General features: G+C 42.6%; 1 protein-coding gene across 1 annotated transcript in view; it reads left to right on the top strand.

Annotated features, from left to right (window-relative positions):
• aclya (ATP citrate lyase a) overlaps nt 1-16363 on the top strand; it is a 30249-nt gene continuing 13886 nt past the window's right edge. Inside the window, exons 1-10 of the mRNA XM_076995364.1 lie at nt 1-156; nt 4706-4885; nt 6339-6461; nt 9727-9789; nt 10105-10295; nt 11184-11263; nt 12702-12832; nt 14740-14858; nt 15427-15563; nt 16230-16291. Of these exons, the coding sequence (XP_076851479.1) occupies nt 4727-4885; nt 6339-6461; nt 9727-9789; nt 10105-10295; nt 11184-11263; nt 12702-12832; nt 14740-14858; nt 15427-15563; nt 16230-16291 (1065 nt within the window). The 5' untranslated portion in view covers nt 1-156; nt 4706-4726. The remainder of the gene's footprint in view (nt 157-4705; nt 4886-6338; nt 6462-9726; nt 9790-10104; nt 10296-11183; nt 11264-12701; nt 12833-14739; nt 14859-15426; nt 15564-16229; nt 16292-16363) is intronic.

Here is a 16363-nt window from a genome sequence, read left to right as displayed (position 1 = left end):
CCATCGTCAGACATAAAGAGGGAAATGAGCGGAACTAACGCGCGAGAGACGCGTGCGCTGTCAGAAGAGATCAGTGTGTGATTGTTGCTCGCTGTCATTTACAGAAATATTTGTGTTGTCAAAAGAATTTGCGCTTTCCCAGATTACACAGAAGAGGTAAGTAAGACTTCCTGTATTACGACTTACCTTTACAAATGTGTATGGCAGGGAATTAACAAAATTAATTCCTAACAACTTTTTTTACCACCTGAAGATTATCTATGCACTATATTTAACTTAAACTATAACATATTCTTCTGGGAAATTCTGCACTCTAAAATATTATACTCTGTTATTTTTGATCATTCATCCTATGATGAATGACGGAACTTTCTTACACGTAGTGTGTGTATAAACAAGCTCCACCGGTCGAGCTGTTGGGTCTGAATCACCTGCCAGCAATAAAATGAAGTTTCCTGGTTTTATTTCCTATATCCTCGTAGCCTTCGTTTGCCTGTGTGTTACACACGGTGACCACACACGTAAATGTATTAGAATCGTCGGAATAATGAAAATGAGTTCACAGGCCTACATTCAAATGACTAACAACAACCAAAACGCTCGGACTGAAAACACTCGCATCAGGATCTAATGGATGTTTTGGGGGACCGATGAGGTCGCTGTAGTGTGTGTACGTTGGTCTTTGATCATTCGTCCGTTTACGGTGAAATCAAGTCTTGCATGTCTCAGTACAGAGTTTTCCAGTATCGTTCTCCTGTTTTGGGGGGTTTTAAAATTCCGTTCTCCTAATGTATCGATGTGTCGAACTGTTATTGCGCGCACAGCTGCGTATCTTCATCAGCGCCTACACTAACTTGATGGAGGCTGTGATGTGGACGTCTGGCTTGTTTTCTCTTTCGAATCGGTACAACACGCCCAATGGTGGAGAAGAAAGCCTGATGCGTCGCTGCAGCTCACCATTAGCAGTAACGTTAAGTTATTTTGCGGAACACCAAGTTCCTCGGGTTAGGGTTAACTCTGGGTAATGAGGTTGTAAATAAGGATAACCCACGGTAGGTGTGTTAGGATAAATGTAATCAAGTGTCTAGTTTTGACGCACAGTCATAGTTTAACCTTTACACTGACTAGACACCGCTGATGTGGAGAATCTAGATGTTGGTGCAGCTTTTGTTAATCAGTAAATGGTCCTGGACAAGCCCGTGTGTCCTGAGCGGACACTTCTCCCTTCCCTGGAATGATTTTCTGACAGGAAAATTGAGAAGTGAGGAGACAAGGAAAACCACATGAGACGTTTTAAACACTGACTATAACAAGATAGATGTTCATAGATTTTTATTTTTTTTTGTTTTTGTTTTTTAAGATCTTGATCCCCATGGAGAATATGTGACAGACTCTTCTGTAGCTTTGATCATAATGAGCTATCCTGTGGGTTTTATACACTGCATCTGTATTCACACTTGGCATCAGCACCAGTCACACCTGAAAATGGTGCCTTAGTTAGTCTGATGTGTTCCACATGGACGCGTGTGCGCATACACACACACCTGGTTTGTTAGCTCGTCAATATGATTAGTTGGACTCGGACTAATAACTCTCATCTCTCTAAATGTGTGAATGTATGTGATCTTTTAAGAAGTCTTTTGTTGAATGACATTAAAACCCACTATATTTGCCTTCAGTTAAAGGCATGAATCAGTGCTGTTTGTTCCTATGAGAGGTCGCAAAGATGTAAGGGTCACTAGGATAACCTCACTGGGGGTATCTACTGTACACCCTGACTGGCTCAGAAAGGGCCTGTGACGGCATTAGAGGGTGGGACATCTCGGGGCTATATCAAGCTTTTTGTAAATGTGGGGGTGTTCTGGGATGTCATGGCAGGCATGCATAACACATTTTGGTATCATTGAAATTTTGCCAAAACATAACAACAAAGTCAGCGTGGCAGAGCAGAACATCACTGTAGGTGATTTATTTAATAAGTGCTAAACACCACATGTAATTGCTCCTCTGAGATCAGTCCATTGTGCTTGATTGCACTTTGTGAATTGTCAATCACGCTCTGCCGGTGCAAAACATCCCATTCCAGAGGAACTAAAGTGCAATATAGAGGGTGCAGAGCTGGTGCTAAGCTAAAGGCTAGGCTAGGCACCTGGAGATACGCTGGAGATTTAAACCATTGTTTCCTTCCGTAGTGATGGGAAGTGTAAACTTGCTAGTTAAAGACCCTGGGGAAGACCCAGGACATGCTGGAGAGATTATATCTCTCGGCTGTCCTGGGAACGCCTCGGTATTCCTCCAGAAGAACTAGTAGAGGTGGCTGGGAAGAGGAAAACCTGGACCTCTTTGATTAGGCTACTGCCCCTGCGACCCAGTCCCGGATTAGTAGATGAAAATGGATAGATGGATGGTTAATAAGACTGTAACAGTGAAGGACGTAATCTGCTGTAGTGATATTGAACTGCCTATGGAGTTCTCCCATGTCATTACTGTGTGTGTACATTCCACCATGGGCTGATGCTGAGACTGCCTGTGATGTCACATGACTACAGACCCAGCACCCAAACAGCTTCATTGTTATCTCTGGTGACTTCAACCATACTACTCTGGCTTCTACATTACTGGCAATCCACCAGTATATAGATTGTCCCACAAGAAAAAAAATCAGACAATTGATCAAAAAGAAAAAGGCTATTAAAAACCATAAACAGGATGAGCTGAGGAGCATACAGAGGAACTCCAAGTCTGCTTGCATGATGCAAAGGAATCCTACAGAAGGACAGTCGAGCAGAAACTGCAGGAGAATAACATCAGGGAGGGGTCTAGTGTGGTATGAAGCCATTACAGGCTACAAGCAGAGTAAAGACAGAACACCAGACGGTAATGTGGAAAAACCAAATGAGCTTAACCTCTTCTTCAACCGGTTTGACTGCTCTTTACCAGATCCAATTGCTAGTGACTGTACAGTCATCACCCCCATAACCTCACCTGCACAACTCCTGCCCTTCCTCAAAGTACCACCTCCACTTGCGACAACACGGCCAGTAACTCCTCACTTCCCGACCCACACCTCCCCCAAGGGGTCCCCCCTCCACCTATCACTGCAGATCAGGTCAGAGGTGAATGGAAGAGCATTCACACCAGGAAATCAACTGGTCCGGATAAGGTTCGTAAGACTGCTGAAGTCCTACGGAACTGGGTGAACCTGTACAGCACATCTTCAACATGAGTCTGCAGCTAGGAAAGGTCCCTACACTCTGGAAGACACCATGCCCTGTCCCTGTGCAAAAAAAGAGGTGCCCCAATGCCTTCAATGACTTTAGACCAATTGTGCTCACCTTTGGACCATGAAGCGTCTGCTACTCCAGCAGTACGGGAGCACCCCAAAGAACTAGACTCTCCCCCTTCCTCTTCACACTCTACACGTCTGATTTCTGCTACAACTCCGAGACCTGCCACATGCAGAAGTCCTCAGACAATATGGTTATCGTTGGATGTGTCTGGGATGGCCAGGAAGAAGAATACAGGAACCTGGTAAAAGACTTTTACTGTGTGGTGCCAGTTGAACTATTTGCAACTAAATGCATCAAAAGCAAAAGACATGGTAGTGGACTTTTGACAATCTTGGCAAAACATACAGCTAATGAATGGAAATTGAGGAGAGTGACGTGGATGTGGTCAAGATGTACAAACTCCTCAGGGTGCATCTGGATAACTGGATTGATCTGCCAGTATCGACACTATGCAAGAAAGGACAGAGGCAAAACTCCATGTTTTACCAGTCTGTAGTCGGCAGTGTTCTATTTTATGCTGTGGTGTGATAAGGCAACTGCATCAAGAAAAAGTATCTTGTGCAATGGGACAAACTGATCAGCTGTTCTGGAGCAGTGGTTGGTACTGAATTTCTGAAAGAAGGAGTCTGAACAAACTACACTCAATCATGGACAATAAAAACCACATCCTACACCCAGGCATCCTAAAATGAAGGACTATGTTCAGTGACTGTCCTGAAGCTGCTTCACAGACAGACCTAAAAGGTCCTTTGTCCCCAGAGCCATCAGGCTTTATAACTCAATCTTACAGGGACAGATGGACTGAGGGCCATATGTGTGTGTTCCTGCCTATATATATAGACCTTCATGTAAATGTATGTTACTGTGTACATAGTCATGGCTATGTTGACCCACCTCAACTTATGTTTAATACGTACTATGTAATAATCAAACTGTATTTAACTGGTACCAATACTACTGTGTATTACTAAACTGCATTCAATACCAATACTGTAAATGAAACTGCACCCCCCTGCACTTTAATACACTTATTTATTTTACACATCCACCCCCATAATTAAAAATCATTATTGCTCTGTACTTGTGCCATATATGTAAAACTCACATTCATTCAGTCTTTTATCATTCAGTCTTGTCAGTTCTCTACAAGATGTATCGACTCAATGTATAATGCTACTGAGACTCTAATTTCCTTCGGGATCCATCCATCCATCCATCCCTCCCTAGCAACCTCTTGTTGATCAATAACAGGGGGCCGAACACAGAACGAAGATGGGGAGGGAAGTGGGGGGAGGGGTGGGGCACAGAAGGGATCTGGCATGGGAACCGTCTAAACTTTACATCTAGTTCATCATTTTCAGTCTAATTCATACACTGATGAAGACTGGTAACTGAATCTCTTTTCCTCTTTCTAGAGCATTGTGTAATCTTTTGCCATGTCAGCCAAGGCGATCTCTGAGCAGATGGGGAAAGAGTTCCTGTACAAGTACATCTGTACCACAGCCACTGTACAGAACCGCTTCCGCTATGCTAACGTCACTGCAGACACAAACTGGGGCCAGCTGATCCAGGAGCACCCGTGGCTCCTGACTGAGGTAGGTGTGATTGCGGGGAATCTATCAGAGATCACAGATGCAGGGGTGGGGGGGTGGGGGGTAGGGGTGGGGGGCTTTAGCCTTTTGCTGCCTTCCAAAATGTGTGTGTTGAGCAGCCCCTACCCAGGCTGGTGTTGCATTCGTTTTGCTCCACAAAAGAATTCTAGACTTATTTGTCAATTCTGTCTCCATTTGTTCAGAGTTACAATTACAGTATTGCCAGTTATGATTCTGACAGGGTAGCTCAATATTTCCTCTGCCTTTGGCCAAAATCCTACAGGATGTTGATTTACCATAGTTGTTCAGATGACACGCATGCCTCTCTCACCATATGATTACAGCTCAGTAGATTCACCACCAATGTCTGGATGAAGCATATCCTTTGATTAAATAAGGACAACATGGATATCACTGTTTGGTAACAAGAAGAGGACTAATGAACACCTCATTCTCAGGCTTTAAAATAAAAGATCAAGTCTGATGTCATAATGTTCTAATAGACTCTGGCAATCCAAGTCACATTAGAGGCGGGAGGGCAGGGTTGGCAGTCCTACGTGCTCAGTGGGCTCACGTGAGCTACATAAAGACAGCAGAGATTAGTCTCATGACCATGAGACTAAGGCCTAGGCCTGCACACGGCGCCCCTCACTACACCTAACGACACTCTTAATCAAGCCTCTGGCTAATCACATTAGAGATGACTCTGCTGGAGTGAGTTCTCTCCTGGAGAACAGACACTGCTGAAGCTGTGCACCCTGGATTGAGGGATGCTTGTGCAGTGCCTAAAGGGCACAGACAGGCTCCTAGAGGAACTAGCTCCTGCATCTGAACCTGTAGTTAGTAGCTGAGCTCTATGAAGCAAATGCTTCATAGACATGGAATCATTTGAATCATTCCATTGACATGGAATCATTTGAAAACTAGATGTTTTGTATCCATTGTCAAAATGTAGGTTCCTCATAAATAATGTGGAAGGCCTATGAGTTTAATTAATGTTGTGTATTATGTTTTAATGTGTTTGTCTGAGCATCTGCTATCCTGTCTAGGTCTCTCTTGTAAAATAGACCTTTTATCTTCATGGAACTTCCTGGTAAAATGGCTCCATGCTCTTGTTCATTCCTGGCCCCACCCCTCTGTCTTTTCTACTGTCTGTCAGGGGTGGGGTGTTCTAATACCGTTTCGATTTCCTGATACTGTTTCATACTGAAAGGTAAATGGGGTTTCAGAAAGAGATTAAGTTTAGGTTCAAAAAGTACAAGTCCAAGCCAAGGGTCAAAGATTTAATCCTAACCCTAGATTTAACACTAACTTTAAGACTCTGCCAATATCTGGTTATGCATGTAACTTAACCCTAATCATTTGCATAATCATTGCAATTTAAACATGTATATTGTAGGATGACGTTTATAGACCTGTGCAGTTGTGACATACAAGATGTGTTTTCTCTCCACAGCGATTGGTTGTGAAGCCAGATCAGCTGATCAAGCGTAGGGGGAAGCTGGGATTGGTGGGTGTGAATCTGGACCTGCAGGGCGTGAGGGAGTGGCTCAAACCGCGACTCATGAAGGAGACCTTGGTAAGGTGACAAACATGGGTACCAACACGCGCATGCACACACACTCGTCAGATTTATTTCTTTTTTGACTTCCATGATTTTTTCCAGCTGTATGAGTGATTAACCACTTGTGTGGGTGAGACATGAGTAAACAAAAACCTCAGGTATTTAGAATAATAATACCTGCAAATAAGAATATGAAGAACAAGAGTGTCTCAATGTCCCTCTGACTTGTCACTTTATTGCTCAAATGTGCAAAAAACATGCACACACGTGTGAGGGTGTGTGTGTGAGGGTGGGTAGGAGTGCGTGTATGTGGGGGGGAGGTGTTGTGCCTGAATTTTCATTTTAGACCAGTGTGTTGGGTCCCCTCTTTTGTGTCACTGTCATTGATATGACTTCTGACTGTAAACTGACTCCTGTCTCTGGAGGCACTGTAGTGTGTGTGTGTGTGTGTGTGTGTGTGTGTGTGTGTGTGTGTGTGTGTGTGTGTGTGTGCGCGCGCGCGTGTGCTCTTCTCATTCTTTTTAGCTGAAATGTCACTTCTGCACACCTTGTTGCGTTTGGCCTTTTAGGAATGACTATTCAATTTTTCTATTCATTTTCCCCTGAGCTCTTGGGGTTTGGGGTTTCCTCCGTAACCCTCTAGGCTGTAGTTTAGGGATTTGAGGAAAATGTGTTTTACTATGAAGTGAAAAATACAGTCAATTTTAAAGTCACTTTTTTTCTTTTTATAATGGACTGCATACATCTTGCATATTTTCCATATTTATAGTTTATCTTTGAATGTGTTGCATTGAGGATGTCAAGTCCTGGATTGGAAACAATTTCTTACAGTTAAATATGCTAACAATTCATTTAATTTCAAATCTGTGCAAAAAACCTTTGAGGATTCTTCATGCTAACCCTAAGAATGGTGTCTTTACAGAGAAAGGGATCTTAAATCAGTCATGAACACGTAGGCTTTGGTTAACAATTCAACAAATCAACTTGCAGTAATGAGTAAAAACCCTGGTAATTAAAATCAGGAACAAGCAATCTATTTACTTCAAGATTGTCTAGTGGTTAGGGAGCCGGTCTTGTGATCTTGTGTGTGGGTTGTGGGTTCAACTCCCAGCATGAAGTGCTCTTGAATAAGACACTTGACCACAACTGCTCCCAAGGTGCCATGCTAAGGCTGCCCATCGCTCTATTTATTTGGGTGTTACTGCTGCAAATAAGTCTTTGAATACTTGTCAATCAGCAAAAATTCTGGCCCCCGAAGACCTGTTGTTCGGCATATAAAAAAGTCCACCTTCACTCCTTGTTATTCTAAATTAGAAGCACCTGTTTGAGGTAGTTAGCCTCATAGACACCTGTCCACCCCACACAATTGGAAAGACTCCAACTACTAACATGGCTAAGACCAAAGAGCTGTCCAAAGACACCAGATACAATATTGTAGACCTCCACAAGGCTGGAAAGAGCTACGGGGCAATTGGTGAAAAATGATCCACTGTTGGAGCAATTATTAGAAAATGGAAGAAGCTAAACATGACTGTCAACCTCCTTCGGACTGGAGCTCCATGCAAGATCTCACCTCGTGGTGTAGCAATGATCCTAAGAAAGGTGAGGAATCAGTCCAGAACTACACGGGAGATGCTGGCCAATGACCTGAATAGAGTTGGCACCACTGTTTCCAAGGTTACTGTGGGTAATACACTAAGTGTAAGTCATAGTTTAAAGTCATGCATGCTGGAGCATTGGAGATGGGTCGTGGCTGAGTCTTTCAACATGACAATGACTCAAAGCACACAGCCAAGATAACCAAGGAGTGGCTCTGACAGAAGCATATCAAGGTTCTGTAGTGGCATAGCCAGTCTCCAGACCTAAACCCTATAGAAAGTCTTTGGAGGGAGCTCAAACTCTGCAACAGCCCAGAAACCTGGCTGATCTGGAGAAGATCTGTGTGGAGGAATGGGCTATAATCCCTACTGCAGTGTGTGCAAACCTGTTGAAAAACTACAAGAAACAATAATTACAAACAAAGGCTACTGTACCAAACATTGATTGTCACGTGTTCAAATGCTTATTTGCAGCAGTAACACACAAATAAATAATTATAAAATCATACATTATGATTTCCATTTTATAATTTATGATTCTCTCACAGTGGACATGCTCCTACGTAGAAAATTTCAGCCCCCTCCATGATTTCTAAATGGGAAATATATATAACGTATACATATATAACACACGCCTACCTAAAGGGATCACATAAAAACTGCCCTGCCCGTACCCCACCACACCTACATATAAGGTTCATCTTCCCTATCCATACCGCCCTATACTTTAGTGACTAACATGCACGCACACACACAGCATCTCGGCATGATTCAGTTCTATGATCTGAAACGTTTTACCATTACAGTTTATTTTGGTCTTTTGGACCTTTTAGTACCTAATATGCCTGTTATCTGGACACATTTAAAGTACATTTTACCCATTTAATCAAAGATAAATCATTTGTTCAAACCTACTGGTAATTTCCTCTTGGGCCCATGTAAGTGCTTCAACTCAGAATTGTTGATTGTGGCTATATTTATTATTTTCATTATTAAGATTTATTTTGTATTAATTTATTTTTTGTAGCTCATGGGCAGTGATTCAATGCTTGATTACTAATACTGTCTTACTGAACTACTGACTTGAATTAAATGTTATAAATTAGTGGTTTGCTATCCACACAGGTTGTCAAATTGAAGCAACATTCACATATTTGATTGGCTCTGGCAGGCAGGCAGCACATGCACCACTCACAAACATGGGAGCTGAAGTGTTTGGTGACTTGTTGACTTGTTCCATCTTTTCTGCTGCTGTGCTCATGTAATTCATGCATCTTCCATCATGCCTGAGCACCTCCTGCATGTCCACCTGGTGAAATGTGACCACTTGTCATGAACTTGCAAACCTTCAGTCACTCTGGCATGTGGCATCAACAACTGGCAACTGTCAACAAGATCCTCTAAGCGATTCACTCTTGGGCTATAATAAATAGCACAGCAGATGGTCTGCACACTACAGAAGCCATGTTCTAGGGTTTTTGTGTTGAGGTCCACATGTGTTTTTTCAAGCAGTGTCCAAGTAAAAAAATATTTATAGGCCACATAAAGGCCCAACAATTTTTGATATAGCATACTTACTGTACTCCTTATATTCTTTATTTTATATAATGCACTCACTATATACTCTGTACTGCATACTGGTTCCTCTAGTAGGCTAGTTGTGACCGGTGTTCCTGTTGCAGGTGGGGAAGGCCAAAGGCATTCTGAAGAACTTCCTCATTGAGCCATTTGTTCCTCACAAACAGGTAAAGTGTAGCATTATAATGTCCTCAGAGAATTTGGAGAACATAACCGGGATCTTTGCACAAGATGAAACAAACTGTTATATTTTGCATATTTTAACCAGAGCCAGGCTGTTTCTTTAGAGTTCAATCAATGTACAGCTATACTGAGATGGCAGCAGGAAGTACTTTTTCATCAAATGAAGAATCAAGCAGCTCTTATTTTGGTATTTCAAGAAATGGAAAAACATTTCCTGAAATCTATTTTGCTTTGTCTCTCTTGCATGTACGTACGTGGGTGTGTGTGTGTGTGTGTGTGTGTGTGCATGCGCTTTACAGGAGGATGAGTTTTATGTGTGTATATACGCGGTCCGTGAGGGTGACTACCTGCTCTTCCATCATGAGGGAGGTGTGGATGTAGGTGATGTTGACTCCAAAGCTCAGAAACTCCTGGTGGGTGTAGATGAGAAGCTCCACCCTGATTCCATCAGACAGAAGCTCCTCGCACACGTTCCTGCTGCCAAAAAAGAGTGAGTGAGTGTGAGAGGAGCCTGACACTAACCCCTGACCCTGAATTAGGGTTGAAGAGAGGTGACAGGAGGAAGGAGATTCTGTCTTGTAGGGGTAAAAATCTGATGTTCCAGTCAGATATCAAACTGTAGTTTCTAAATTGTAGATGTGTTGCTCTAGTTAATATCTAAGTACATTTTGAAGATTCATTGAGGGCAAAAGGGGTTTGAAAGAGCAAGCAGCAATGACTAAGGCAAAATGGAGGAGAGAGGGAGGGGAGGGGTAGAGAGGAGAGAGAGAGGAAGGGGTGGGGGGAAAGGGAGGATTCTGCTTTTGTTATAATGGATATCCCTTCCCACTCCCACCCGTAACCCAGTGTTTATGATTGGTGTTCTCTCTCTCTCTCCTCATCTTGCCATTATTCTGATCACGCAACTGCCTGTTTTTGTATCACACACAAATGTAGAAGTGTTTGTCTGATTCAGTTCACCTTGCTTTACCTTAGCTGATGTTGAGATTGATAAGTTGAACAACCCAAACCCTCGAGTAGAATAACATTAACCCTGGAGTAGATTAACACTAACCCTTTCTCTGTGCTCACACACCTTTGCCTTCTTTTTTCTGTTTTTTTTTCTTTTTATTGTTCTCTCTGCATGCACATAATTCTTTATATACAAATTGGCCTGCAAGCTATTGGACCTCTAACTGCTGAATACAGTGCAGTATTTGTGAACATGAAACACTATGAGTGCTGATAATCTATCTCAGCGTCCCATCAGCACAACATATTTCAGGGCATGTACACCCCACCCCTGCCTCTGTTGTTTATCTGTACAGAGCACATAGTGTGTGTGTGTGTGTGTGTGTGTGTGTGTGTGTGTGTGTGTGTGTGTGTGTGTCTTACACAGAATGCTGACGAGCTTCTTGATGGGCTTATTTAACCTTTATGAAGATTTGTACTTCACCTACCTGGAGATCAACCCTCTGGGTGAGTTACCAGCTGGATCAGGGGTAATCAATTAAATCTTTCCGCGGTCCATTTTTGGCAGATAGCTCAGACCTTAGGTCCGGGTCCGCGGTGACGAACGAAAGTTGTTGAGCGGGTGGGGGGGGGGCTGGTGGCAAACGTAACACTCAAATGGGTGTTTGAAATGGGTAACACTCGTCTGAAAATACATTCTCCGGTTAATCAGGAATGTGATTGGGTCCGGACAGGACGGCGTTCGGATCCGGACCGCGGTCCGCCATTTGGTGATACCTGCCCTAGATGGTGTTTGTCCCTCTGTGGTCATGTGTGTTTGGGATCATGTCACTTTATGAACATGAATGAAAACTAGCTAATTGTTTGCTTAATTATTTGTTTTATGCCACCCTAGAGTAGATCAGTGTGAGGTATGATGCTGTAACGTCACTGTATTCCTGTGAAGTGTATACAACAGTTTCAGTGAGTTCTGTTTTCAACTTTTGGAGACTTTCTGTAGGTAGATTAATATACTCAAACAGTATCATTGATCAAACAAAATAAAGAAACTGCATGTTTCTACATTAATATGGTTTGAATTGCTAAAAGGGATCAGTTACTGAATCATTCAGAAGAGCCATATGTGTTGCTGTTCTCCAGAGGATCATAATTAGGCGACAGGCTTTTCTTCATGGTTAAGGTTCGCTTCAGGGTGAGTTTGACTCAAGATGATTCAAACCATCCATTTAATTCACTTCCTTTGATGTTTCCAAGAGCAGAACCAAATAAATCTTCATCTCTTCTTGCATAGTTAGGAGGTGTATACACACACACACACACACATACAGATACACACACACACACACACACATATACACATATACACATATATATACACACACACACACACACACACACACACATATATACACATATACACACACATATACACATATACACACACATATACACATATACAAACACACACACACACACACACACACATATACACACACACACACACATATACACACACACACACACATACACACACACACACACACACACACACACACACACACACACACATATACACACACCTACACACACACATATACACACACCTACACACACACCTACACACACACACATATACACACCTACACACACACACATATACACACATACACACACACATATACATACACACACACACACATATACATACACACACACACACACACACACCACGGCAGGAACTCCTGCATAGTCTCTACTGCTTGGTCAGGGTCTTGGGGCAGCTCCAAGTCCTCAATGAACCTGAAGAATGTCCTTATCTCAATGTTGGGTTGTGAACCTCACAGATTGACTACGTTTCTTAATTTGGACATATGTTTTGGACATACATAAGGTGTGGGAAAATGCTGACTATTGTAGATTACTGAAACTCTAAACTCTGTCTCAGTGGTGATTCAGGATGGAGTGTATGTGTTGGACATGGCTGCTAAGATTGATGCTACAGCTGATTACCTGTGTAAGGCAAAATGGGGTGATGTGGAGTTCCCTCCTCCCTTTGGCAGAGAGGCTTACCCTGAGGTTAGTTATATATACACACACACACACACACACACACACTTGCTGTTTTAAAGGACGGCAGTATGCTTAATGCCATGGTTAGATTTTTAATGCTTGCACAATGCAAAGAAAACGTGTGAATGTTCAACACTATGATGGTTTTACTTGTGCTAAATGAACAGATACTCTATATTGCCAAAAGTATTCGCTTATAGTATTCGTGACATAAGTGACATCCCATTCCTTTGATGTTGGTCCACACCAGACTCTGCTATCCATGTCTTTATGGACCTTGCTTTGTGCACTGGTGTACAGTCATGTTGGAAGAGGAAAGGGCCAGCGCCAAACTCTTCATGGAATGGGAGCATGGAATTGTCCAAAATGTTTTGGTATGCTGAAGCATTGAGTTCCTTTCACTGGAACTAAGGGGCAAAGCCCAGCTCCTGAAAAACAACCCCACACCATAATCCCCCCCCTTTACCAAACTTTACAATTGGCACAATATAGTCAGACAAGTACCGTTCTCTTGGCAACCGCCACACCCAGATTCAGATTGCATGATGGAAAAGTGCGGTTAGTCGCTCCAGAGAACACGCCTCCACTGCTCTAGAGTCCAGTGGCGGCGTGCTTTACACCACTGCATCCAACACTTTGCATTGCACTTTGGTGATGTATGGCTTGGATGCAGCTGCCCGACCATGGAAACCCATTTCATGAAGCCGTCTGACCACTATTCTTGAGCTATTCTGAAGGCCACATGAAGTTTGGATGTCTGTAGTTATTAACTCTGCAGAAAGTTGGCGACCTCTTCGCACTATGCGCTTCAGCATCCGCTGACCCTACTCCGTCAGTTTACGTGGCCTACCACTTCATGGCGGAGTTGCTGTTGTCCCCAAACACTTCCATTTTCTTATAATACATCTGACAATTGACTATGGGATATTTAGGAGCGAGGAAATTTCACAATTTGGATTTGTTGCACAGGTGGCATCCTAACACAGTTCCACGCTGGAATTCACTGAGCTCCTGAGAGCGATCAATTTTTTTACAAATGTTTGTAAAAACAGTCTGCATGCCTAGGTGCTTAATGTTATACACCTGTGGCCATGGAAGTGATTGGAACACCTGATTCAGATTATTTAGATGGGTGAGTGAATACTTTTGTCAAGTAAGCAATAGGGAGTTTCTAACCAAAATAATTTAATGAAACAAATGAAAACAAACAGAGCACTATCGAGAACAAAACCCAACCAACATAACATCACGACTGACCACAGGCTTATAAAGAACATAACCAACGGGTGCGACGGCAATCTGAGGGCAGCTAACGGCTTGTTATACTTTAAACCAAAAAAATTATTACGATTGTTGTCATCGTTATGTGTAATCTGCCTAGCTCTATTTCATTTGTTGAATTGTTTAATCTTTTCAACAAAATGTATATTTCGGAGCAATGGGAATCCAGTCATGTATATTTGTGTGTTTGGTTCAGGGTTAGGGTTATGTGGGTTATGATTATGTGGGAAAGGGTTAGGGTTGTGTGAGTTAGGGTTATGTGTGTTAGGCTTAGGGTTGTGTGGATTATTCTGAATGGACTGAGGGTTGGTAAGCCTGAATATCACAACTGATCTTTAGAACAGTATCTCCTGCATTTGTAATTGTCCCAGTTGATTAAAACCCGAATGATTTGCCTCCCCTCTCATCAGTAGAATACACAACTGATAATTTCCCATTTTAAACAGCTCACATTCATCAGGGGCACAAATAGCCAACCTGTATTTCAGGAACTACACTGGTATATATTGGTTAACAATCAGAAGCATTGATCAGCAAATGGGTTTGTGAGAAGGTCAATCTCTGCAGCTGCGATGGCAACTGATGCATATGAATATTGATCAGTTTGAGTGTTGCATGCAACACCCCAACAGGAAGCCTACATAGCAGATTTGGACGCCAAGAGTGGAGCCAGTCTGAAACTCACTCTCCTCAACCCTCGTGGACGCATCTGGACCATGGTAGCAGGAGGTGGGGCTTCAGTTGTGTACAGGTAATGGGCCAATTGGTTTTCCTTAATTTGCCTATGACTTGGGATGTCTGTCAGTAAACTGAATAAGCTACTCTCACAGGACAAATCCCATATGGCCTCAGATGTGATTGTGGAATGGACAGTCTAGTCAACCAAACAGAATATTGAGTTGCAATTTAACAATCCCATGTGTTTTATTTAGTAGTGATCCCTTTTTACACATGACATTTAGGGTTATATTTGTTGTCTCAGTGCTTTGTGAGTTGGTTTCCCTGATGAAATGCCACTTTTGTCATATTGGTTATGTGTGTGTGGTGTGTGCATGTGTGTGTCTAAAACTGCTGTCCTCGTCTCGCTCGTCTGTCACACGATGGAACTCTACAGCAGAGTTAATTGATTCATTTGTGTGTAGCTGTGTGAGGAGGAGGATTCTTCTGTATATGAAAAACATCAGCAATTTGTTAAGGTGTTCTCAGTGTTGACTGTGTTAACTGGAGGAGGATGTGTGTGCTTGTTGTGAAAGGGAATAGAGTAATTTGGAATATTCTGAACCTTATTTCAAGTGCTTCCTTATTTCGTCTCTCCAAAGTGACACAATCTGTGACCTGGGCGGAGTTAATGAGCTGGCCAATTATGGCGAATATTCAGGTGCTCCCAGTGAGCAGCAGACCTACGACTATGCCAAAACCATTCTCTCCCTCATGACCAGAGAGAAACACCCTGATGGTAAATTTCATCTGTCAGCACTGCATGTGTATGTGGTAGAGTCCAGCATACAAATGCTACATGAAATACGTACTAAATACACTTTTGTTGTTGCTGGGCATCAAAGATGTTCATTCATATGCGATATAAGATGGAGAACACTAGTGGAGAATCGGGTGTAAGTGTTAAACATGGTTATGTTGTTCAGATAGGAGGCCCCTTATCAAACTTTACAGCCATGTTTAGGGCCCCAGGACAGTCTGAACCGGCTCTGCAAGCAACCGATACACCACCAGCCTTTCAGAAGCACCCTTGGGGTTGTAGTAATGTGGTTGTTGCTGGGATGTCTTCACCTCATCCTCTCAGTACTCTTTAATGTTTACTCAGTCTGCTTTAATGTTATGAAAACGTCATCACGAATTAGATCTCAGACTGGAGTTCTGTGTACTGATGAAACTATCTGCTCATGCTAAACAACCTTAAGTGATTTGGTCAATTTTGGACAGGATTTTTTTTTTTTTTTTTTTGGTCCATTTTAAGTCTACGAGACTTCACCCATGGTTCAGTTCCCATGGTTTACTAAAACCATCTGAGATTTATCTTAGCCAGGTGATGTGACAAATTAGCTTGTTTATATGGAGCACAAAAGAGCATGAAGTGATGCACGGCTGAATCTATTTCTTCCAGGGAAGGTGTTGATCATTGGAGGAAGTATCGCTAACTTCACTAATGTAGCTGCTACATTTAAGGTAGGGAGTGTCATGCTGCTTGTGTTAATGAAGGGGAATTTCATATGTGTGTGTCTGCGTGTAAATTGATGT

The sequence above is a fragment of the Brachyhypopomus gauderio genome, chromosome 2 (assembly GCF_052324685.1).
Source record: "Brachyhypopomus gauderio isolate BG-103 chromosome 2, BGAUD_0.2, whole genome shotgun sequence".
Classification (NCBI taxonomy): domain Eukaryota; kingdom Metazoa; phylum Chordata; class Actinopteri; order Gymnotiformes; family Hypopomidae; genus Brachyhypopomus; species Brachyhypopomus gauderio.
Note: the sequence above shows the minus strand (reverse complement) of the source record. Positions and strands in the feature narration are given on the sequence as shown.